General features: G+C 36.3%; 1 protein-coding gene across 9 annotated transcripts in view; it reads left to right on the top strand.

Annotated features, from left to right (window-relative positions):
- Nucleotides 1-24,701, top strand: part of ATOSA (atos homolog A) — an 86,359-nt gene that overhangs the window by 45,514 nt on the left and 16,144 nt on the right. For 7 of the 9 annotated variants that reach the window (XR_003234354.2, XM_072738575.1, XM_072738574.1 and 4 more), the window contains 5 exons: nucleotides 15,415-15,599; nucleotides 16,872-17,074; nucleotides 17,342-17,467; nucleotides 18,608-20,447; nucleotides 22,201-22,320. Coding sequence is in view for 8 of the 9 variants with exons in the window: in XM_072738575.1 (XP_072594676.1) it covers nucleotides 15,415-15,599; nucleotides 16,872-17,074; nucleotides 17,342-17,467; nucleotides 18,608-20,447; nucleotides 22,201-22,320 (2,474 nt within the window). In the remaining variant the exon portion in view is untranslated. The remainder of the gene's footprint in view (nucleotides 1-15,414; nucleotides 15,600-16,871; nucleotides 17,075-17,341; nucleotides 17,468-18,607; nucleotides 20,448-22,200; nucleotides 22,321-24,701) is intronic. The other 2 variants (XM_072738576.1, XM_025994421.2) reach the window with 1 other exon arrangement.

Raw genomic sequence — 24,701 nt, 5'->3', positions numbered from 1 at the left:
TTTTTTAAAAAAGATTTTATTTATTTATTTGACATGGAGATAGAGCCAGAGAGCATCAGCAGGGGGAATGGCAGAGGAAGAGGCAGAAGCAGGCTTCCTGTGGAGCAGGAAGCACAATGTGGGGCTCAATCCCAGGACCCTGGGATCATGACCCGAGCTGAAAGGCAGATGCCTAACTGACTGAGCTACCCAGGTGCCCCTATAGTGGGTTTTTAAATATTTGTCAACTAACACTGAGTTTGCTGTTTAATGTTAAATAATAATTGAAATGTAATCTCAGTTCCTGCCATAGCAAAGTATGCCAAATCAAGGGCAGTCTCTCTTTCTCTTTTTTTTTTTCCTAGAAATTAGAATTATTAGTTCAGCTTGCCTACAGTCACTCAGTATTTGAACTTGCATCTACTTGAACATAAAGCTTATTTTTTTCTTCCAGTTAGGCCACAGTTACAGGACCATCACAGTGCTATTGAAAGAATATCAAATTTTAATATTTCAGGTTGAAAATGAGTTATATGGGCACCTGGGTAGCTCAGTCCGTTGAGTGTGCAACTCTTGATTTCAGCTCAGGTCGTGGTCTCAGGGTTGTGGGATCAAGTCCTGCATCAGGCTACATGCTCAGTGTGGAGGTGGGATTTTCCTCCTCTCCCTCTGCTCCTCCCCTCACATGCGTGCGCGTACACACACACAAACTCTCTCTCTCTCTCTCACACTCACAATCATTAAAAATAAAATGAGTTATAATTTTGGCATCTTATTTAACCCTTAGCAGAATTAATCTTTAAGATCATTTATGTAAAACTAACAGAAGAAATTATATGAGCAATATAGTTACCAAATAATACATCCTCTCTTAGATACTAGAGAAATAATTAAGAGGGATGCCTGGGTGGCTCAGTGGTTGAGCATCTGCCTTCAGCTCAAGGCATGATCCTGGAGTCCCGGGATCGAGTCCCACATTGGGCTCCCTGCATGGAGCCTGCTTCTCCCTTTGCCTGTGTCTCTGCCTCTCTCTCTGTCTCTCATGAATAAATAAATTCTTAAAAAAAAAATTATGAAAACTACTTGCTTAAGTTACAGTCAGTGTTTTATGCTTACTAAATTGAAGCACTGTACCTTTTGAGCACTTTGTGAACTAAAATTCAGATCAAGTTGGTCTTTTTGCTTTAAAAATTTTTAACCAATGGATATACAGCTAACTTCTTTTTTTTTTTTTTAAGATTTTATTTATTTATTCATAGAGATGCAAAGAGAGAGGCAGAGACACAGGCAGAGGGAAAAGCAGGCTCCATGCAGAGAGCCTGACATGGGACTCGATCCAGGGTCTCCAGATCACGCCCTGGGCTGCAGGTGGCGCTAAACCACTGCGCCACCGGGGCTGCCCATACTGCTAACTTCTTATAATTAAGGGAATGTTATTTAAGAAATACTAACATGGTCCTTGGCTGGGTATGGTATTGATTTTTATAATTAGCTTATTCAAAGTGAGAATTAAATAATATATTTACAAATATTTTTTAGTGCCTTTTATGTGCTAGTCATAGTCCTTGGGTATTGAGTCTATATCAGTCAACAGAACTGATCAAAATCCCTGCCATTGTGGAGGTAGACAGGTGGTAACAATATAAAACACTAAATGATATGATTTGTAAGGAGAATCAGCTTGGCTAATAAAAGTGATTTAAGTTCTGTCACAAACATAAAGACCCGTGACTTCTAGAAGACACCTCACAAGATGCAAACAACACCCTAAGGAAGTGAGTGGCAGTTGTACAACTTCGTTGTAGCATAGACTAGCTCTATTGTATAGTTAGTGATGTTTACTTACCCCAAAAGTAAATATTGTGCTAATTTGAAAGCAAAGGGCTGCCTCTTCAGTTTCATAAGAAAATGTGAGCCATGCAATTACTTGGGATGGCATTATATTTTAGAACATTTTAGTTACTTGTCCAAATGACAAGGAAATCTTTGAACTTTTCATTAGTTATAGCTTTCAGTTTTGGTGTTCAATGCAAAATAAGTCTTGCTTGAAAGCATGGTTGTTACATGAAAGAGGTAAAATTTATTCTAGAAATAATATATATCAAAATTTAGGTTTAAATATTTGTCCTATCATTTGCATTTATCAGCTTTTTATAGTATAGAAAGTTAAACAGTACTAGAAATTGAGTATTTTTCCCCTTTCTTTTATACTGTGATTCTTCACCTTAATATTTTCATCAAGAATCCTGAAGCTGGCAGAGTTTTTTAGAAGTAGTGTAGTCTGACAAAAGTCAAAGAAACCTAGAACAAAAGAAGTTAATAATCGGAGAATGTAGATAATATGAGTCCCAGTTTTTGTTTTTTCTTTAAAGTAGGTTCCACACCCATCATGGAGGCCAATGTGGGGCTTGAACTCACGACCCTAAGATCAAGACCTGAGCTGATATTATAAGAGTCAGATGCTTAACTGACTGAGCCACCCAGGCACCCCAATCCCAGCTTAGTTTTTACTACATAGTGCTGTCTCACAATAGTGCAGAATTCCCACATGTCAGTTTTCCATATAAAATTAGAAATTTTTTGGGACACCTGGGTGGCTCAGTGGTTGGGCATCTGCCTTTGGCTCAGGGCATGATCCCGGGATCCGGGATTGAGTTCTACATCGGGCTCCCTGCGAGGAGCTTGCTTCTAAGTACAAAGAGTACATAAAGAATATGTATGTTACAATTTCTCACATAGTGACTATACAAGCTCATCAGTCTTTTATGTGATGATTCCTGTGTGCCTTGCTTCATCTATAGCTCCACCATTCATACTTGAAATATCCACTGTTTTGAATTTTGTGTTAATTATTCCTTTGTACTTCTTTATACTTTTATCACATTTGTATGTAATCGCCAGGTATCTTGTTTAATTTTACTTGTATTTTAAACTTTCATGTAAATAGACTCATCCTAGTTATAGTCGTCTATAACTTGGTAGCTGTCACTTGTTCTTGACTTTATGTCCACTGTTATATTGTGTCCTGTTATGCATATACCACAATTTATCCACTTTGGAGTATTTGAAAGATGGGAGTTTGTGAAAAGAGTCTGAGAAAAAATTAGGAAACAGAGTATTGGCTTTCCTTAGAAGTTTTCTCCCCCTTTATTTGTTCAATTTCCTCTAGCTCTATTCTTACTGTTTTCCTTATTCTTCTTTTAGATTTTCTCCCTTCTTATTTTTCTTGTTATTTCTGCTTCATATATTTGTTTCTTTTTATTCCTTTCCTCTTATTTTTTCCTCTGTATTTTTGATTCCAAATCTTAATTATCTTACTCTGTTTGTTTCTTAAAAATACCCTTATCTCCTCACAAATGACTACAGAGAAGTTAGTAAGGAGCCAGGAGGGGAATATGGATGGCACTTATAAGCTAGAGGCTTTGTGTAATTGGAAATTGCAATTGAAGAAGGAAAGGAAATATCTGTTATGACTGCCCATTATAGTCCTCAGGGAAGAGAATTGCCTTTCAGAGTTGTATAGTATACAAGTTTTACCTTCCTTAGCCTCTGATGAACTCTACTCTTTTGTGGCCTAGAAAATATCTTTATTAACAATTGGAGGGGAAAAGCCAACACAAAGTTGTACAAATTAGATTGAGCTTTTTATGAATTTGCTAATTGTTTTATTACTATAAAAAGTTGTTTATTTTATTTTATGCCTTTGTAACATTTTCAGTTAAAATTATTTTAATGGAGGGCAGCCCGGGTGGCTCAGCAGTTTAGCGCCGCCTTCAGCCCAGGGTGTGATCCTGGAGTCCTGGGATCGAGTCCCACGTCGGGCTCCCTTCATGGAGCCTGCTTCTCCTGCCTGTGTCTCTGCCTCTCTCTCTCTCTCTCTCTCTCTCTCTCTCTCTCTCTCTGTCTCTCATGAATAAATAAATAAAATCTTTAAAAATTTTTATTTTAATGGAAGATATGTAAATGCTAATAAAGGCCATATTTTTTGGTCATACAGGCTTTTAATCTATTTAATATAATCTGAGCAGTTTAAATGATATAAAATGTATGCCTTTTTAAGGTTTTGTTATAATGTATCATAGTGTTTTTAAAAACTATAAAACATTTTATTTTTAATTGCTACAGTAAATGACTTTATGGTAAATTCAATATGGTAAGTTATTGCTGTTTTGTATCATGCAATATTTGCAAAGATGGAAAAAAGGTTACTACTTATTTTATTACTTGGCTGTAATTAACTTAGAGAACATTGAAACTAAGTGTGGCCTGAGTTCTGAGTACACAAGGCCTGTCATACCTCACATTTCAGAATTTTTAAAGGTAATTTTTAGTCTAGAAACTAGAAATATTCAGCTTTTAACATTATTTAGATCCTGGGGTGCCTGAGTAGCTTAGTCGGTTAAGCATAGGCTCAGGTCATGATCAAGCCAGCCTCCTGGAATCAAGTCCCACATCAGGCTCCCTGCTCCTCAGCAGGCAACCTGCTTCTTCCTCTCCTTCTGTCCCTAATTGTGCTCTCTTTGTCTCTGTATCAAATAAATAAATACTTTTTAAAAAAAACACTACTTAGATTCTGTTTCAAAAAGTTCAAAGTGCTTTATAAAATACTATTAAACTTGGGGTACCTGGCTGGCTCAGCCGGTTAAGTGTCTACCTTCAGTTCAGATCATGATCCCCAGAGGCCCTGGATCGAGCCCTGCATTGGGCTCCCTGCTGAGCTAGGAGTCTGCTTCTCCCTCTCCCTCTGGTGCTCACTCTGCTGCTGCCCCTGCTTGTGCTCTCCCTCTCTCTATTAAATAAATAAATTAAAATCTTAAAAAAAAATACTATTAAACTTAAAATACCTAAGAATGATTAAGTGAATATCTTATGTTGGATTTGTTCACAATTATCTTAAGTTTTTGTATGTATATAAAATTTGCAAAATACTAGTTCCTGTAAGTCAAATGTCTACAGACATGAGCAGTAGCATTAGAAAAATTTGAAAAACATTTTAAAGCATTGAAAATAATTGAAATACCCTAATTTTCACATGTCAAATCCCTAAGCCTACCTTTTGTTCATTTCCATTGGTTATACTGGTTGTGCTAATTATTAAGTGTAGACGATTTATGATTAGAGAACCACGGCCTTTCCTTTGGTTTCTGTGAGATTTAGTGTGAAGTCTGTGAGACCTGCCCCTCAAAGTTACCTGCTCTCAGTATTTTAGAGAGGACACTATCAGATAGTAGAAATGGGTATCAAGTTGTAATTAATTAAATAAATTATCTTGAAAAGTGACTACTAAGGTCCAGGAACATCATGAGTATAATAATTTTAGTGGTGGGAGAGACAATTAACAACTCTTTATTATAATTTTAGTGTGAATAAGTTAGATTTTCAAAAAACGTAAATTGAAGTTAAAATAGAACTGAAAGAACTTCTCATACATTGCTTGATATTCCTAACTACCTTCAACCTGCCATTTGTTGTAGGGCTCATCATTTGAGTTTACCTTTCCTATAATATCTGAATTCTTCAGAGCTTGTCATACTTCAACATAGATCTTGTTGATCTACAAATGCTAATAGCTACACTTAAACACTTTTTAATTTTGCTTATAGATTTATTGAGCATCTCCTATATGGCAGGCACTGTCCTAGGCACTGGTAATAGAATAATGACTATATTATATTTGGCTCCTACAGATGTAGAGCTTATGGTCTAGAGATATACAGCCATTGTAGTAGTGTGAGAATTGCAGTGGGAATGCATGAAGCTTATAAGAGGATTTTTTTCTGTATTTGCTTCCCACCTAAGTTGAAATTGAACTGAAATCAGGAACTAGAAAGAAGTTGGTAGATTTTCAACTTCTCCATTAGAGAATATGCTGCTTGTAACAGTGTATTTTTTTGTTAAGCCTTTTAATTCCTGCTTCTCTTCCCTCTTTGGTGCTTTCTAACTCATTCAGAGTTTTTCTTTTGCAACTGTGAAAGTGTCAGGTTTAGTTTGGGTGACCATCGCATGTAGCAACTCGTATCATATAATAAATATAGAGGAAATATACCTGGGTGGAAGCCCCTTATGTATCAGTGGCAAAAAAATAGGATTCAGAGTGTTTTCATGGGAAGAGATACATACCATTCTTTTTTTTTTTTTCTTTTAAAGATTTTATTTGGGCAGCCCGGGTGGCTCAGCAGTTTAGTGCTGCCTTCAGCCCAGGGCCTGATCCTGGAGCCCCTGGATCGAGTCCCACGTCAGGCTCCCAGCCATGGAGCTCCCAGCATGGAGCCTGCTTCTCCATCTGTGTCTCTGCCTCTCTCTCTGTGTCTGTCTCTCATGAATAAATAAATAAAATCTTTTTTTTTTTAAAGGCAGAGGGAGAAGCAGGCTCCTCGAGGGGAGGACTCTGGGATCATGCCCTGAGCCAAAGGCGTCACGCTCATCCGCTGAGCCACCTAGGCGTCCCATTGCCTTCCTGTGAATTCTAACATGACTTAACCATTTTACATGGCTACTACTCTGCATTCTTCCCAGAATGGTCTTTTCAGGATGCCTTTGTCTGTTTTTAAATGCAGACAATAGTACATTGAGACACTTTATTTATAAGCAGATGTAATTGAACAATTTTGCTAAACAGTATAAGAATAATGTTTCTAGGTGGGATATCTTCTTGCTCTTTCTAGAAGTGCATAATCTAGACCTTTCCATAATATCTAAATTGAAAGAACTTTAAACAGGGAAGACACAAGTCAGGAAAGGAGTAGTCCAAATTTATTTAGTACCAGGAATCATTCAAGATATGTCTGTCTGAGTTGGTAGGTTAGACTATTCAGTCATTTTTGTGTGAAATGAAAAATATGAACTTCTGTAACTGAGAATTAAGAACTATTGGTAGCAGTAAGCAGATTTTTAGAGATAATTTTCTACTTTGTGATAATATATGTGTGACTTTGGGCAAATTATTTTACAAAATTAGTTTTCACATCTTTAAAATGAAAGGAAGCCCTGTGTCATTGTATTTGTATTTATCTTAAATTTAGCAATTATAACAAATTACTTATTTCTTATAACTACTTTCTGAAGGTTGCTACTATCATCATCCCCATTTAATAGAAAAACTGAGGCAAAGAGGGGCTATATAACTTGTAGAAAGCCAAACAACTAGCAAGTAGTAGAACTAGTTGCTTGACCTCAGAGTTCATGCTCTTAACTATTAGTCTATGCTTTATCATAAGAATTAAAAGGAAGAAGCACTTGATAAAATACTTCACAACTCAAGATGTTGGTAATCATCTTTGTTTAATTTGATGCTTGGATTATGTGACAAAACGTATGGCCAACTTTTGAAAAGATAGATTATTATAAAAACATATATATGACTTAGTTTTCCAGATGACACTTCAGAATATTGCAATGCTTTTTTTTTTTTTTAATTAATTTTTATTGGTGTTCAATTTACCAACATACAGAAAAACACCCAGTGCTCATCCCGTCAAGTGTCCACCTCAGTGCCCGTCACCCATTCCCCTCCAACACCCGCCCTCCTCCCCCCTTCCACCACCCCTAGTTCGTTTCCCCGAGTTAGGAGTCTTTATGTTCTGTCTCCCTTCCTGATATTTCCCAACATTTCTTCTCCCTTCCTTTATATTCCCTTTCACTATTATTTATATTCCCCAAATGAATGAGAACATACACTGCTTGTCCTTCTCCGATTGACTTATTTCACTCAGCATAATACCCTCCAGTTCCATCCACGTTGAAGCAAATGGTGGGTATTTGTCGTTTCTAATCGCTGAGTAATATTCCATTGTATACATAAACCACATCTTCTTTATCCATTCATCTTTCGATGGACACCGAGGCTCCTTCCACAGTTTGGCTATTGTGGCCATTGCTGATAGAAACATCGGGGTGCAGGTGTCCCGACGTTTCGTTGCATCTGAATCTTTGGGGTAAATCCCCAACAGTGCAATTGCTGGGTCGTAGGGCAGGTCTATTTTTAACTCTTTGAGGAACCTCCACACAGTTTTCCAGAGTGGCTGCACCAGTTGACATTCCCACCAACAGTGTAAGAGGGTTGCAATGCTTTAATTATAATTTTGCTCTATGGTGATTATTGTATTATGTAGATGTATAGCAAAAATATTTGGTTGAAATCAAGCCACACACAGGTCCAGAAAGTTGCTTTTAAAAGTAAGTCCATTATAAGTTTCTTTATAGATCACTTGCCTTTTTATTAATAGAGTACTGAGGACTTTTAAAAATTCATTTTATGTTTTATTGTTGCTTAATAACAATATTTTTGTATGTGAAGAAATTATTCTGTAAGTGAAAATATTTATGTGTAAATAATATTAATAAAATAATAGTGCACATGGGAAATTGCTTGTTTATCGTGACAGCCGCTATTCTTTGCTCTAGTCGCTAAAGTCAGCTTTGCTTTTTATTCTCTGCTTAAAGACTTCTTATGGTTTGTAAATCAAGTTGCACTTGAAATGAAGAAAACTGGATTCTAATTTCCAATAGTATACAGCTCTGAACAAGAAAGATGGCATCTTTGTGTCTTATTTTCTTCATCTGGAAGTAAGGTAGATTAGGCTACATGATTTCTAAGAACCTTTACAATTCTCACTCAAAACAGAGCCATACAACACATACCTTTGAGATTAGAACATATAGATGAGATACCAAAACCTTTTTGGTGTATATAGATTTTAATCCATTAGGAGATATTCATCCATGAAATATTAAAAATATTATTATAAAGAAATAGCTGGGCTAATATAATGCTGAGTTATTCCTGAAAGTTGATTTGCACTAAACTATCCTTTCCTTTTTCATGACCACATTTGTGATAAGTGCCCCATGTCTGGGCAAAGGTTGGCTGAAGTTAGCAGTACAGTCTATTCATAGAACACAGTGAAACTTAGCCATGTGGAGGTAAAATTCATGAGCTTGGGACTGTGCTCTAGCACTCTGAAGTAACCATTCATAGCCTAGATGTAAATTCTAGGGAAGAGTATAAAATCTGTGAAAGATCAGTGTGAAAGTGAGTTAGGAAGGACTCTTTTGTGGACAAAAATTGGGAATCGGGAAACTCTTCAGAAATCTCAGACTTGTTGGAAATGAGAGAAAGAAGCCATGTTTTATAGGTTAAAAAAAAGCAACAGTGGCACAAGGAGGGAAATGAGTAGAATATGGTATAGGGAGCAATTTGGCTGGAACAGAGACTATGTGAGGAGCAGTAAAAGAGATGAACAAGCAAAAGTGGAGACAATGAAGACTCCATAGGTGGAGTCTGAAGTAGGGTCACCTCACTGTATATCTCCCAAGGGGCAGCATTTACTTCAGAATCTGGCGGGGCACAGCCAGGTATGGTGGTTCTGGCCCTAATGTCAAACTTAAAGAATTCACTTTGGGATCAACAGACAGTTGGGTAGCCAGTAAAATAAACACAGAAAGCTTTGAGCTGAGAAGCATGTAATAGAATGGCTTTTCAGGAAGATTAATTGGACTAGGGTACAAAGTGAGTAAGAAGGGACTTAGAGTCCTAAACCATAGCTAGGATACTATTGTAGTAATTCAGGTATAAAATAAATAAATAAAATATTAAAAAAAATATAAGAGCCTAACTTAGGTAACTGTCTTGAGGTTAAAAAGGAAGTTTAAATCCAATAAAATTTTATGTTTTATTATTTATTTTTATTTATTTGAGAAAGAGAGAGTGAGGATAAGTGGGTTGAGGGGCAGAGGGAGAAGCAGGCTCCCCGCTGAGCAAGGAGCTCCATGCTGAGCTCAGTCCCAGGACTCTGAGATCACAACCTGAGCCGAAGGCAGACACTTAACCGACTGAGCCACCCAGGCGCCCCAGGGACATTATTTTTACAGCACCTCCCAGGTTGTTCTACTTCTCTTGTTATTGTATTCCATGCCATGAAAAACATGGAATCTTTCTACTACCTTGTCAGGCTTTCAAAGTAAACTGAACAGCATATACAACAGCCCAGTGATGTGTAAGACATTCTTCTTCCATTACATCTAGACAGAGTCTTGAAGTAGCTTTGAGCCATACTGGGTTTTTGTTCTAAATGACTATATGATGAGTACTGGTTCAGATGGGCTCCTAGTTTAGGGTCTCTTGAAAAGGAGATAGTGGTTTTGGCCTCTCTCCTGGGTTTTTTGTTTGTTTGTTTTGTTTTGTTTTGTTTTCTTTGAGCAACTTCTGAATAACAGAGATTCATAGACTCTCTGAATGGAACGAACTCTTGCAAATCTAACTGAGCTACCACTTGATAATCTAAATCCCTCCAACCCCCCCCCCCCCCGCATGTGTCTATGAGTCTGTCCTTGAATACCGCCGGTGATGATAAAGAATTTACTTCTCATGTGAGTTAGTCCATTTTATCTATGGATCACTCTGATCAGAGTTTTCCCAATGGCCAAATTGTTTACCTCTTTTGTTGAACAGATGGGGAACTTTAAAAAACATGGTTAAACTCCAGAGCCAGAAGTGCATGCAGGCCACTACAAGAGCAGCATAGCTCCCAGACAGACTGGGATGTAGTCATAATCCTTATTGAAGTTTTAGAGGTAGGACTCTACAACTATGTTTTGAGTCATTAATCACCAGTCTTCAAAGATACATCCTTTATAACCTTGAAAATTTATAAATGCTTTGTTTTCTTCAATGTTATGCTTTACATCAAATAAATTATTTCTTCTAAAATTGTTTCTTCTAAAACTAACTACTAGTAAGCCCCAACAGTCCATCTTTGTCTAGATATGAAATACTTTTTTTAAAAGCAAATTGTTTTCAGAAGCCCTAAGATAATAATTTGTATCTGGAATAATCTGTGTCCTCAAAATATCAGGTTATATCTATTGAATTTTCATTAGCATATCAAATTTCTCATTTACTATTCATATTCCTTATGGTAAACTCTGCTGTCTGGTGTTTTAGAGGTTGACATTATAGAAATTTTAACTATACAACTTTTCTAATGGCTACCATGATTTAGTATTCTCATTTCTTAAAATTCAGACACCCATAAATTTTTCCTGAGAAATTCCTAAAGACTGTCATCACATAGTCCACATGCATTTAGGTAGTATTTTAGTTTTTATAATACCACTGTATAATCCCTGCTATTCCTTGTAATTTTTTTTTTTAAGATTTATTTACTTATTTATTCATGAGAGACACACAGAGAGAGAGAGAGAGAGAGAGAGAGAGAGAGAGACAGATACACAGGCAGAGGGAGAAGCAGGCTCCATGCAGGGAGCCTGACATGAGACTCCATCTCAGGTCTCCAGGATCATGCCCTGGGCTGAAGGCGGCCCTAAACTGCTGAGCCACTTGGGCTGCCCCCTTGTAATTCTTATGTAATATTTGTATAGATAACTAATAGGTAACTACTGTCATCTCTAATCTTTGTTTCAAATTTTTCATTTAAATATTTAATACTCTGGCTAGCTCAGTTAGTCATCCAAAGGATTATAGACTCCAGTCATGATTTTGGAGAGCTTTTTTTTTTTTTGCTTTTTATGGTTTTTTTTAAAGTAAGCTCTACCCCCAATGTGGGGCTTGAACTCATGCCCCCAAGATCAAGAGTTATATGCTCTACCAATTGTGCCAGCCAGGCGCCCCTGGAAATTTTTTAGCTTACCATCTGAGGAGATGATGACTAACTCAACCAAGTTTTAGCAAATGCTGTGTTATTCAAAAGTACTTTTCACAATAGTTTAGTTTTTATCAACTTGATGATTCCTACTGTGTAAGCCATTCTCTGCTGGGACTGTAGCGATAAATATAGTTTTGCAGGCATAAGGATAATACTCTTATACTCCCTACTCTTGTGCCCTTTCCCTTTTCTTTCTTTTCTTTTTTTTTTAAGATTTTATTTACTTATTCATGAGAGACACAGAGAGAGAGAGAGAGAGAAAGAGAGAGAGAGAGGGAGGGGCAGAGACACAGGCAGAGGGAGAAGCAGGCTCCATGCAGGGAGCCTGACATGGGACTCAATCCTGGGACTCCAGGATCATGCCCTGGGCCAAAGGCAGGCGCTAAACCACTGAGCCACGCAGGGATCCACACCCTTTCCCCTTTCTTAAGAAAAAACTTAGCAGGTCAGATGAACTACAGATCTTTTTTTTAAGTAGTAGCACATAAAGATGAGACTTACTACTTAGGTTGTCTGCCATCCTTGTTATTCACATGGAGTAGCTGTCATCTTGGCATCACTCGGCATTCCATAGATTAGAAGCCATTGCTCTACCACAATTCTTAGCTTTCCAGGCTTACCTGACAAGTTTAGGGGAAGAAACAGGATGAGCCCAGAGAAATCTCCCAGGAGCCAAAATCATGCCATGTAGCCCATGACAAGTCTTAAATAGCCTCGAAAATCCACAGAACCAACAGAGAAGGGGATTGAGTAGAATCTTTGACATCTTTTGCTTCCATCTGAAGGATACCACAGGAGATCCTTGATTTTTAATCTTAATTGGTTTCTTTTTTTTTATTTATTTAAAGATTTTTACTTATTTATTCATGACAGAGAGGGAGAGAGGGAGAGAGAGAGAGAGAAGCAGGCTCCATGCAGGGAGCCCAACGTGGGTCTCAATCCTGAGACTCCAGGATCACACCCTGGGCCAAAGGCAGGTGCCAAACCTCTGAGCCACCCAGGGATCCCCCATCTAATTGATTTCTTGAGGAAAGTTGAAAGCTAACACTACTCTCTTGTTTGCACATTATTGTAAATTAGAGTCCTATTCCTGAAAACTACAGATCTTCCTTGACTTCCAATGGTTATGTCCTGATAAACCTATTGTAAATTGAAAATATCTTAAGTGAAAAAAGCACTTATTACTCCTTAGCTAGCAAACAAAATAGCTTAGCCTAGCCTGCTTTGAATGTGCTTAGGACATTAGCCTGCATCTGGGGAAAATCATCTAACACGAAGCCTATTTTATAATAAAGTGTTGAATATGTTGTTAAATTTATTGAATACTGTACTAAAAGTGAGAAATAGGATGGTTGTACGGGTACAGAATGGTTGTAAGTGTATTGGTTGTTTACCCCCTCCATCATATGGCTGACTGGGAGCTGGAGCTCACTGCAGCTGCCCAGCATCACAAGAGAATATCCTACCACATTGCTAGCCTGGGAAAAGTTCAAAATTCAGAGTAAGGTTTCTACTGAATACATATCACTTTCACACCATTGTCAAGTCAAAAAATCATAAGTTGATCAAGGATTGTCTGTAATTCTATACAATAAATGTTCTAAAATGTGTTACTAAAATATAGCATATATATTATTTTACAAACATATGTTAAGGTATATCATAGCAATATTTATAGTTGCAATGAAAGAAAGCAAGTATGGGGTGGTTAAGGACCTAGATTCTGGAGCTAGACTCTGTAGATTCAAATTCCAACTTTGCTACTTACTAGCTGGATGATCTTGAGAAAGTTACTTTTCTATGCTTCAGTTAGTTATCTGCAAAATGGTGCTAACATTTCTCACCTTTGGAGCTGTTCTGTGGATTAAATTAGTTAATGTATAGAAAGTACTTAGAACTAGCAATGCCTGACAATATTACTAAGTGTTGGCTGTTGTTTTATGTGTTGCACATGGACATTTTAGGGACATTTTTCTGAATGGTTTTGAAATACCAGCTCAATAAAGTTGGCTTTTAAGGCTGCTTCTTTTCCTTAAAGCCTTCCTAAAGCTAGAAATAAGCATTCTTCATCATACCCTTCAAGGCTATTCACATCTGACTCCAGTTTCTTTTCCTTGCCTTCTCTATATAAATTTTCTACTCAAGCTCCATTTTCTAACTGCTGCTTCTGCTCAGTGCCTACCTCTTTTTTTTTTTAGTATAGTTGACATACAATGTTATATTAGTTTCATGTGTACAACATAGCAATTCAGTTTATGCTATGCTTACCACAAGTATAGCTACCATCTGTCACCATACAACACTATTACAGTATTATTGACTATATTCCCTATGTTGAGACTTTTATTCCTGTGACTTACTCCATAACTGGAAGCCTGTATCCCTACTCCCCTTCACCCATTTTGCCAATCCCCCAACCCCTTCTGAGAACAGTCAATTTGTTCTCTGTATTTATAGGTCTGATTCTGCTTTTTGTTTATTTCAATGACAACCTCTTTTGCAAAATTTTACCACTGTTATCCAAACAACATTGGAATTTATCACATGCTGTAGTATCCTATTTGCTTTTATTTTTTGTTTTTGTTTTTTGTTTTTTGTTTTTTTAGATTTTATTTATTTATTCATGAGAGAGAGAGAGAGAGAGAGAGAGAGAGAGAAAGGCAGAGACACAGGCAGAGGGAGAAGCAGGCTCCATGCAGGAAGCCCGAAGTGGGACTCCATCCCCAGTCTCCAGGCTCACGCCCTGGGGTGAAGGCCGCACTACACTGTTGAGCCACCTGGGCTGCCCTCCTATTGACTTTTAACTCATTTGTGAATCAAAAACCTTTTGCAACCAGGAGCTATATGCAGTACAACTCTGTATCCCCGTCACCTAATAAGTGTAGTAAGTACTTAAGTTATATGTTGTTTACTTGGATTGCACAACAAATTGAATTTTGTGTTTGTGCATTTGCACACATGTTCAACCTGTGTAGCAGGTTAACACTTTTGAAATTTAACTGTGTTTTGTTTGCAAACTTGGAGCATTTATGAGAAATTTAAAAGTTACTGCAAGTAAGTAAAAACAGCTACAGATTAAATTGTTCTGAACTGTACAGTAACCAAAAAACAACACACTGTATGTGTTGTAATCTGTGTCTGCATCGCCTGGTGGATAATTACAGCATTACTCTTTTTGAAATTAATACTGTGGTATAGCATAGGCAGAGAAGGACTCCATAACTCTGAATGTCCACAGCACAGAACTGGGGTTGTGAGAACAAGGAACTAGATAGATAAGAAAGGAGCAAGGGAGAGGGGAGAAACATGCATTTGAATTTACATCTTCAATGTTTGACAATAATAATAAAGCATCTTAGCTAAAAATGTGACACAAGACTTTTTAATCTTTTGGTTATTGGTGGGACTTTACATATGAAAACTGTTGCACTTGACATCCAAAAATCTAAATATCTATAGGATTATAAGTGTATTCCTGAATTCTTAGACATTTGAATTGAAGTTCACATAGAAACAATTTTGTGCAAGTTTCACATAGAAACCATCTTTGTCTTAACTGAAATTTGGAATAATCCATCCTCTCCTTACCCTGTATAACTTGTGAATCAAGAGTTTACTGTATTTTAATTGCCTCATTTTTATTTCCCTTTCCCTCTTTGTTAGTAAATATACTTGAATATGGATTGTGATATTAGGTATTTTTGACGTAAAAGGTGAGCTCTTATCAAGAATACATTACATTGGAGACTCTTTTTCTTTTTTTACATACCAGATACTCTAGATGAATATTTTGAATATGATGCAGAGGAGTTCTTGGTCTCTTTGGCCTTGTTAATAACAGAAGGACGAACACCAGAATGTTCTGTAAAAGGTCGCACAGAAAGTTTCCATTGCCCTCCAGCACAGTCCTGTTACCCAGCAACTACCAAACATGAATGCAGTGACAAGCTGGCTCAGGTAAGAATTATGTGTTGAGTATTTTTTATTTATCTTTTATGTCAACTGGTTTAAATTCGGTCATCTTTGGTACGTGATAATTATAATGTTGACATTTAAATATAAAATCGGTTAAAACTATAATGAAAAAAAATCCTAATTCTGGACCATGGCTAATAATCTTGATCTTAATGCTCTTGAAAGCACAGCAGGTGCCTTTGTAGATCAGCTTGCAGGTTGACAACCAATTTCATACCTGCCTTCTCCCATGCCAGATTTAAAACTATTGACTTTGTGTTTATTTAGTAGAATTATCTTCATGATTATTTTCCTCATATTAGCCAATTTCTCTCTGATAGTCCTTTCTTTTTTCCTATGTCAAGATATTTTTTACTATCATATAATGTTTAAAAATATTTATTTTGGTAGGTAGTAAAATTTGTTATAAGAATTTTTCTCAATAGTTTGTTTCTTAAATATAGTCTTAAATTTTATACCTTTTTTTTTTTTTTTTTTTGTGTGTGTGTGATTTTATTCATTCATGAGAGACACAGAGAGAGCAGGGAGCCTGATATGGATTTGATCCTGGGACTCCAGGATCACGCCCTGGGCCAAAGGCAGATGGCTCAACTGCTGAGCCACCCAGGCATCCCTTTACACTTCTTCTTTTTTTTTTTTTTTTTTTTTTTTAAGATTTTCTTTATTTATTTGAGAGAGAGTGAGCATGAGAGAAGGGGAGGAGCAGAGGGAGACAAAGAAGCAGACTCCCTGCTGAGCAGGGAGCCCAATGCAGGCTTGGTCCCAGAACCCCAGGATCATGACTTGAGTCAAAGGCAGATGCTCAATCACTGAGCCACCCAGGTGCCTCAAATTTTACACTTTTTAAATCTTGTCTATTTTGATCATTTAATGAAAATGAATTTTTAATATTTTGCTTTCCACTTAGAATGAATCTTTCTTCTGTAATGATGATATAATTTACATACTAGGCTGGGCCATCTCAAGGCCTGTCAGATTTGTGTTGTGGCAGTTATTTTTCTGCAAAATAGAGCAAGAATATCCCTCCAAGAAAATTTGCATCACAAATGTTTAGTGCTACATCTCACACTCTAGAACTCACTAGTGTTAACCCATTATTTAATGATGAAATCTAAATAGACAAGCCTAAGCAAAGTTCTGCAATTGATAACTCATTTCTCATAGAGTTGTCTGTTTTACAATTATAATTTTAAAATTTAAACATGAAATTTTTGGCCCATCAAGACATTTTGCTTATATTCATTTTCTCTCAAGTGTCGCCAAGCCAGAAGAACTAGGTCTGAGGTCTCATTGTTGTGGAAGAACAACCTTCCAATCATGGTGGAAGTGATGCTACTACCAGACTGCTGCTACAGTGATGATGGACCCACCACAGAAGGGATTGATCTTAATGATCCTGCAATTAAGCAAGATGCATTATTATTAGAAAGATGGATATTGGAGCCAGTTCCTCGACAGTAAGTTGCACAGAGTTATAAGTTGTTGGTAAATCAGGTTTTTCATTGCTTTCTATAAATTATTTTAATAATATATCATGTCATTGAATTCTTCTATTTATGTAGTAAAATTTAAACATTTCGTACTTGTGTGACTTGAAGTGACACTAGTAAGTGCACTTCTATACTCTTGAAAGCACACGTCCTAAATGTTTTAGCTTCAGTCTTTCTAAAATTCAGTCATTTTGTACTTGCTGACATTTATATGATGCTTTTTACTTCCCTTAGGAGTGGTGATCGATTTATTGAAGAAAAGACTCTTCTATTGGCTGTCCGCTCATTTGTGTTTTTTTCTCAATTAAGTGCTTGGCTGAGTGTTTCTCATGGTGCTATTCCACGAAATATTCTTTACAGGTATGTCTAGGGCAAAATAAGAACAGTGCATATTCAATTATGTTGGTTAGATACTGAATATTTTACCTTTTAAGTAGTTTATTTCCTTCATTCCTAAATGTAAGTAGATAAAATTTACTGAAGTTTTTCTCAAAAGTTAGAGAAATTTAAATAGGAATCAGTAGGAGTTTTGCTTTTTGGGTTAAATTTGGCATAGAATAGTTTTCAGAACATTTTTTAGCTTTCAAAACCAATAGTGGATATAATGCTGCCAGTGTATACACAGTAGAAAACTTTCTGGGCTGCTGAGTTTCCATAATGGTATACTTACTTAATTTTTGTATCTTGAAAACTATAAATTTACAGGCTGCTGAACAGCTATCTAATTGTCTCTGTAGGCAGGTGGCCATGAGATGAAGAGCATTTCTTAATCACCTTGTATAAAAGAATTAGCTGACTCTATTTATTTAGTAGTAAATACAAAGTCCGTTTTTTCTCTTTTGACAAGTAACTCATAATATTCTTAAGCTTTAGGGACACCTGGGTGGCTCAGCGTTGAGCATCTGCCTTTGGCCGAGGGCATGATCCTGGAGTCCCGGGATTGAGTCCCACATCGGGCTCCCTGCATGGACCCTGCTTCTCTCTCTGCATAAGTCTCTACTCTCTCTCTCTCTCTGTGTCTCATGAATAAATAAATAAAATCTTAAATAATAATAAAAACATTCTTAAGCTTTAATGCTTATGTGGGCTAGTATTCTTAAAAAAATACATCTCTCAAAATGTATTGCATCTGGGTGGCTCAGTGGTCAAGCATCTGTCTTCAACTCAGATCACGATCCAGGGGTCCCAGAATCAAGTGCTGCATCAAGCTTCCCATGGGGAGCCTGCTTCTCCCTCGACCTATATCTCTGTCTCTCTCTCTCTGTGTCTCTCATGAATAAATAAATAAAATCTTAAAAAGAGATACTCTCTGTTCTAAACTATTGTATTTTATTTGGTTTTATCAGAATGGCATGCATGGTAAAGTAGCTGAAAGTAAAGCCTTGATAGTAATTAATGCAAACAAAGATCAGTCTATGACTACTTAAAATTTTTTATAATATACTATAATGTTATGAATTGTATAATCCATTGATTCTCTATTTTTCTGTATGATTCTAGAATCAGTGCTGCTGATGTAGACCTGCAGTGGAATTTTTCACAGACTCCAATTGAACATGTGTTTCCTGTTCCTAATGTTTCTCACAATGTGGCCTTGAAAGTCAGCGTTCAGTCCTTGCCCAGACAATCTAATTACCCAGTGTTGACCTGTAGTATTCACACTAATATTGGCCTTTATGAGAAAAGAATTCAAGAACATGAACTTAAAGCCCATCAGCACCGCAATTCTAATGAAGCTGAACAATGTAGTACAAATAGCTCACAGCGTCTGTGTAGCAAACAATCTTGGGCCCTGGCACCCGAAAACGTATTGCATGCAAAAAATGGCACAACTTCAGAGTATAATGCAGCTGTCAAAAATGTCAAACTGTATCCGGGCACTGGCAATAAATCTGACTATGGAACATGTCAAGCTAATATTCTGGGCTTCAGTGGTAGAGGAGATAGAAAGTCACACGAAACACCAGTGAGAACATTAAAATCATTTTCAATGATTGATTCCAGTGTGTCTAGCCACCAGAGTTCCTGGCAATCAGTTGGTGAGACTAATCCTTTAATAGGCTCTTTAATTCAGGACCGACAAGAAGTTATTGCAAGAATTGCTCAGCATTTGATTCATTGTGATCCAAGCACTTCACATGTTCCTGGACATCCATTTAATATGCAAGAGTCTAGTTCACTTAATTCAAAACTTTTCCGGGTTGCACAAGAAAATGAAAACGTGAGAAAATGTAAAGAACCTTTCTCCATTTCTTTTGGTAGTCCGGAGCTTTCCTCCTCAGAAGATACCAGCGAGGGAAAAATTCAAGTAAAACCAGAAACTCTTCGAAGTGCAACTGGCATTTCTGATGGTCTTTATTCTCGTCAGTCTGTTGGTGAGACTAATCCTTTGATAGGCTCCTTACTCCAAGAGCGGCAAGATGTTATCGCAAGGATTGCTCAACACTTGGAGCATATCGATCCAACAGCATCACATTTATCCCGGCAGTCATTCAACATGCATGACTCCAGTTCGGTTTCTTCTAAGGTGTTTAGGAGTTTGTATGAAGATAAAAATTTGTTGAAGAAAAACAAGGATGACACTTCCATTTCCATTTCTAATACAAAATTTTCCTTTTTGGAAGATAGCAGTGAAGGGACAAACTTAATACCCAAAAAATCATTGAGTTCTTTTAAATGCGAAAGTAAAGTCAAGTCCTCTTTGAAACCTCAAATAAGAAATCTGTATCAGGACAATCTTAGTGAAATCATCCAAAATACATTTCAAGAGAGACAGAACAAAACCGCTGGTATATTGACTCCCTCGAATATGCCTCACTGCAAAAAAAATAACTTAGATTTGACAGTTAGATTGGAAAATACACTTTCTGAGTGTCAATTTAAGGAGCAAGAAATTAGCAATGAAACTGATAAACAGTATTCAAATTGCAACAATATTGAAAAACAAACTTGTACAACTAAATATAAAGAAAAAATAAAAAATGAAAATTGTAATCCAGAATCTTTTAACAATTATCAATTTGAGGATTCTAAGAAAAATGACTCAAAAATAAAAACTGCTATGTTGGAAATGTCTGGATATTTGAACAAACATGAAAACAAGTGCTCAAATAAAGACTTTAAAAGGCCCAAAACATGTGAGCAAAATAATCAACTTAATAGTATAGAAAATTATCTCAGTAATAATGAAGTTTTCAAATGCAAAAAGCCAGACCAATTGAAAAATGAACAGGATAAGAAAGAAGAGACAATTGATGAAAAATCTCAAAACTGTTCTCAGAGAAAGAATATAAAAAACTGTTTGTCTACATGTGAACGATTAAAAAGTACAGAGGCGTTGGTAGGTAGCATCTAATATTTCAAATATAATTCTCATTTATTATAGTTTTCTGTTTTACAGGAAATTTAGTTATGAAGGCCCAAGGTGCCCACTAATTATAATACACACAGTCTATTAAAATGAACCTGCAATAAAAGTAGTATTAACATCCTTTGAAAATAATCATCTTAATAGCAAATGTTAGGTAAATTCTTCCTGTTGCCATTTTTGGTTGTTTCAATATTCTGAACAATTGCTGGAGAGTAAATAGGCGTCAGAAATGAAATTCGTATTAACTTAATGTATTGTTTGTTAGCAGCTCTGGCCTAAAACAGTGTCCTCATTGTGCTATGCCACTGCTCAGCTAAGGATTTTAGGAATATCTATGGTGAAATCACTAGGCTGTTGGTCAGAATAGTTGGGTTCCAGTCCTGACTTCACAATTTGGTCCCTAAGTCACACTGACTAAGTCATGTAACTTTTAAAAACTTCAGTTTCCTCAGCTTTAAAATAAGAATGATAAATCTCTTGTGCCTATCTCAGTTGTGATAGTCAAATAACAAATTTTAAATATTTTGTAGGGACCCCTGGGTGGCTCAGCGGTTGAGTGTCTGCCTTTGGCTCAGGGCGTGATCCCAGGAGTTCCGGGATTGGGTCCCGCATCGGGCTCCCTGCATGGAGCCTGCTTCTCCCTCTGCCTGTGTCTCTGTTTCTCTCTCTGTGTTTCTCATGAATAAATAAATAAAGTCTTTAAAAATAAATAAAAAATAAATAAAAAGTTTTGTAAACCTTAGATGCACTATGTAAATAAGAGATACTTCAGTCATTTCCATTTGATTTACCTTTCTACCAAACTATTTTTAACTTTAGAAAATTATTGTTATGCTTAAATTTCCTAAGTACCCAAGCCCTTTTCTGAATATTTTACACATGTTGGCATACTTAATCCTTCCACTAAACTATGAGGTTAGGTGTTATTACTAACTCCAATTTAAAAAAGAGGACCCTTAGCTTGGAGAAGTTAAGTATCTTGCCCAAGGTCACAAAGCTAGTAAATGGTAGATAAGTCTTTCTGGATTTTTATGAATTTCTTTTTTTTTTTTAAGATTTTATTTATTTATTCATGAGAAACACAGAGAGAGGCAGAGCTATAGGGAGAGGGAGAAGCAGGCTCCATGCAGGGAGTCTGATGTGGGACTTGATCCCGGGACTCTGGAATCATGCTCTGAGCTGAAGGCAGACACTCAACCACTGAGCCACCCAGGCGTCCCAGGATTTTCATGAGTTTCCGGTGTTTGCGTTTAAACTTGCCTAATTGTTAAGGATTAGCTTGTTTCCTGTATCACTTCAAAAACACGGTACTGCAGCTGCATTAGATATATTTTTAAGTTTGCATTTACTGTATTTCTCTGTTATGCTCCACCAAATTATATGCTCTGAGAATGGCTCTTAATATCAACATAGTTTTATATTTTAGAATATTCTATTTTTTCTACCTGTGAGTAGTTGTTTAGTTAACAAATTAAAAATATCAAATGTTAGCTTACCAGATATTAGATTATTTATAAATATGACCATATATTGATAAGGCAATTATATTTGGACATACTTTCTTTAGAATATTTGAATTTATTCAGTATCCTAGAAAAAATTTAGAAATTGTTTTCTGATTAAATCTTCACCACCAAGGATGTAATACCTCACTACATATTAGAATAATACTAAAACCAAAAATTACTTAAATATTAACATTAAAATCTAATTATTTTCCTAGCAGAAGACTATACCACTGAAACATTCAAGTGTCTGGCGGAAACATAATTTTCATTCCTTAGATGGAATCTCAACGAGAGCCTTTCATCCTCGAACTGGATTGCCTCTTCTTTCAAGTCCTGTAAGGTTTTTTTCCTCTTATTCCATATTTAACATTGAAAACATCTAAAATGTTTACAGATCATTTTATCCAAATTGTATTTGAAAAAATTTAAATACCTTTAACAGAAATTTCCAGTTACAAAACATTTTATTTTTTGATGTATCTAATAACTATGTGTTAATATGGGCAAAGGCTAAAACTATGAATAAAAATATTAGGATTATAAAATTTCTCTGAAAGTCTTTTGTCTAATATTTTAATTATTATTACATATAAAGGAAATATTTAGTGTCAAACGGGTTTGTAAGTAGATTTTTATCTTTGCACTGAAGCTAGTTGACATCAATAGCTGGATCATTTGACAATCAAATTTGTAGTTGTCTTTGATGTGGAACCCATGCAACATCTTATTTTAAGACATATAAATTTCCCCACTCTACATTTACAAATAGATTTGTAGGTCAGAGTGCTAAGGTTAAGAGTGTTGCTTTAGGAAAAAAAAAAAAAAAAAGAGTGTTGCTTTGGAGTCACAAAGACTTCACCCTACCTGTGTGACATTTGTGACCTTATTTGAGTAATATAATCTGAGCCTCAGTCTCTTCATCATTAAAAAAGGGGTGAAAATGTCTCCTTTAGTGTTGTGAGGATGAGTAGTATCATTTCTAACACATAGTAAGCTGTCAGTAGTTAGTTGCTCTACCTGCCGTTTCAGTTAAACGTGAGGCAAGTGATCAGTATCATAGCAGAAGTAAAAACACGTATATTTTGCTACAAACATAAGATAATTTTTGCTGTTTTATCTGTATTTTTTAAGTAAACTCAAAGCATACAATATCTGGCCTATATTAAAAAATAATTACTGAATAAGAAATCTAGAATTTAAATTTATAACTTTAATTTATAATTTATTTTAGAGAAGCTAAATTCTAAACAATTTAAAATAATGCCAAACATTTGACCTACCTAAAACAACTAAATCAAAATTCTAAATATGAAAAAACATTTTAATTGCTGTATATACACACGTGTGCATACAAATACAGATGGATTAACAGTGGCCTAGAACCAGCTGAAGAGCAATTGAGTGAATGGGAGACATATTAAGAAAGCACTTAGAATGAAGTACAGAAGGGAAAAGAGATGGTAAAAGGTAAAAGAGCCACGGAAGATAAAATGAGATGTTTAGTGTAAGTCTAGTACAAATTCCAAAAAAGTAGATGGAAGAAGGAAAATGCAGTGTCAAGAAATTAAGGAAAAGAACTTTTCAGAATTGAAGACATGAGAGTTTTTTTTTTTTCCCTAAGATTTTATTTATTTATTCATGAGAGACACAGAAAGAGAGGCAGAGACATAGACAGAAGGAGAGGTAGGCTTCTGGCAGAGAGCCCGATGCGGCACTTGATCCTGGGACCGAGATCACACCCTGAGCCAAGGCAGACATTCAACCGCTGAGCCACCCAGGTGAAGACATGAGAGTTTAGATAGAAAACTTCACATTGAGCTCTGACTACAAAAAATAGCATGGATACATATATGATATTCTAGAAAACGAGTCTTTCTAATTTGCATGTTGCATGTGATTTTACCTTTGATATCTGGATCTTTCATTTTTTAGGATATTTTTAGCTAGACGGTGGTGTGATTGGTGTCTTAAATGTAATATGGTATACAATGGTGGTTGAACATCCAGGGTAGTATTTTTCAGACCTATTCTCTGTGAAACTCCAGGGTTCTTGGAAATGTACAGTGCGATGGTGGTAGAGCTGGGCAGAACTCCAGGCTCCCGTCACTATTTAATTATTCTTTCTTTTTATTTTAAAGCTATCAATCTTTTATTCCCCCCAACAAAATACAGAAGTGTAGTAGACCCTTGAACAACACAGATTTGAACTGGACGGGTCCACTTATATGTGGGTTTTGTTTTGTTTCTGTAAACGTATTTTCTCTTCTAATTTTCTTAATAACATGTTCTTTAGCTTTAAGAATATGACACAGTATATAACAATATACAAAATGTGTGTTAATCAGCTATTTATGTTACTGGTAAGGCTTCCAGTCAACCGTAGCTGAGCCAAAACTTATATGGTAATTTTCAACTGCCCTGGGCAGAGGGTCAGTGTCTCATAAACCTTGTGTTTTTTTTTTTTTTATTTTTATTTATTTATGATAGTCACACAGAGAGAGAGAGAGAGGCAGAGACACAGGCAGAGAGAGAAGCAGGCTCCATGCACCGGTAGCCCGACGTGGGATTCGATCCCGGGTCTCCAGGATCATGCCCTGGGCCAAAGGCAGGCGCCAAAATGCTGCGCCACCCAGGGATCCCTCATAATCCTTGTGTTGTTCAAGGGTCAACTGTATATAATAAAGTAAAAAAAAAAAAGTCTTTTTTTTATATATTA

The sequence above is a fragment of the Vulpes vulpes genome, chromosome 15, assembly GCF_048418805.1.
Source record: "Vulpes vulpes isolate BD-2025 chromosome 15, VulVul3, whole genome shotgun sequence".
NCBI classification, from domain to species: domain Eukaryota; kingdom Metazoa; phylum Chordata; class Mammalia; order Carnivora; family Canidae; genus Vulpes; species Vulpes vulpes.
The sequence above is the reverse complement of the archived record's forward strand: the minus strand, read 5'-3'. Positions and strand labels throughout refer to the sequence as shown.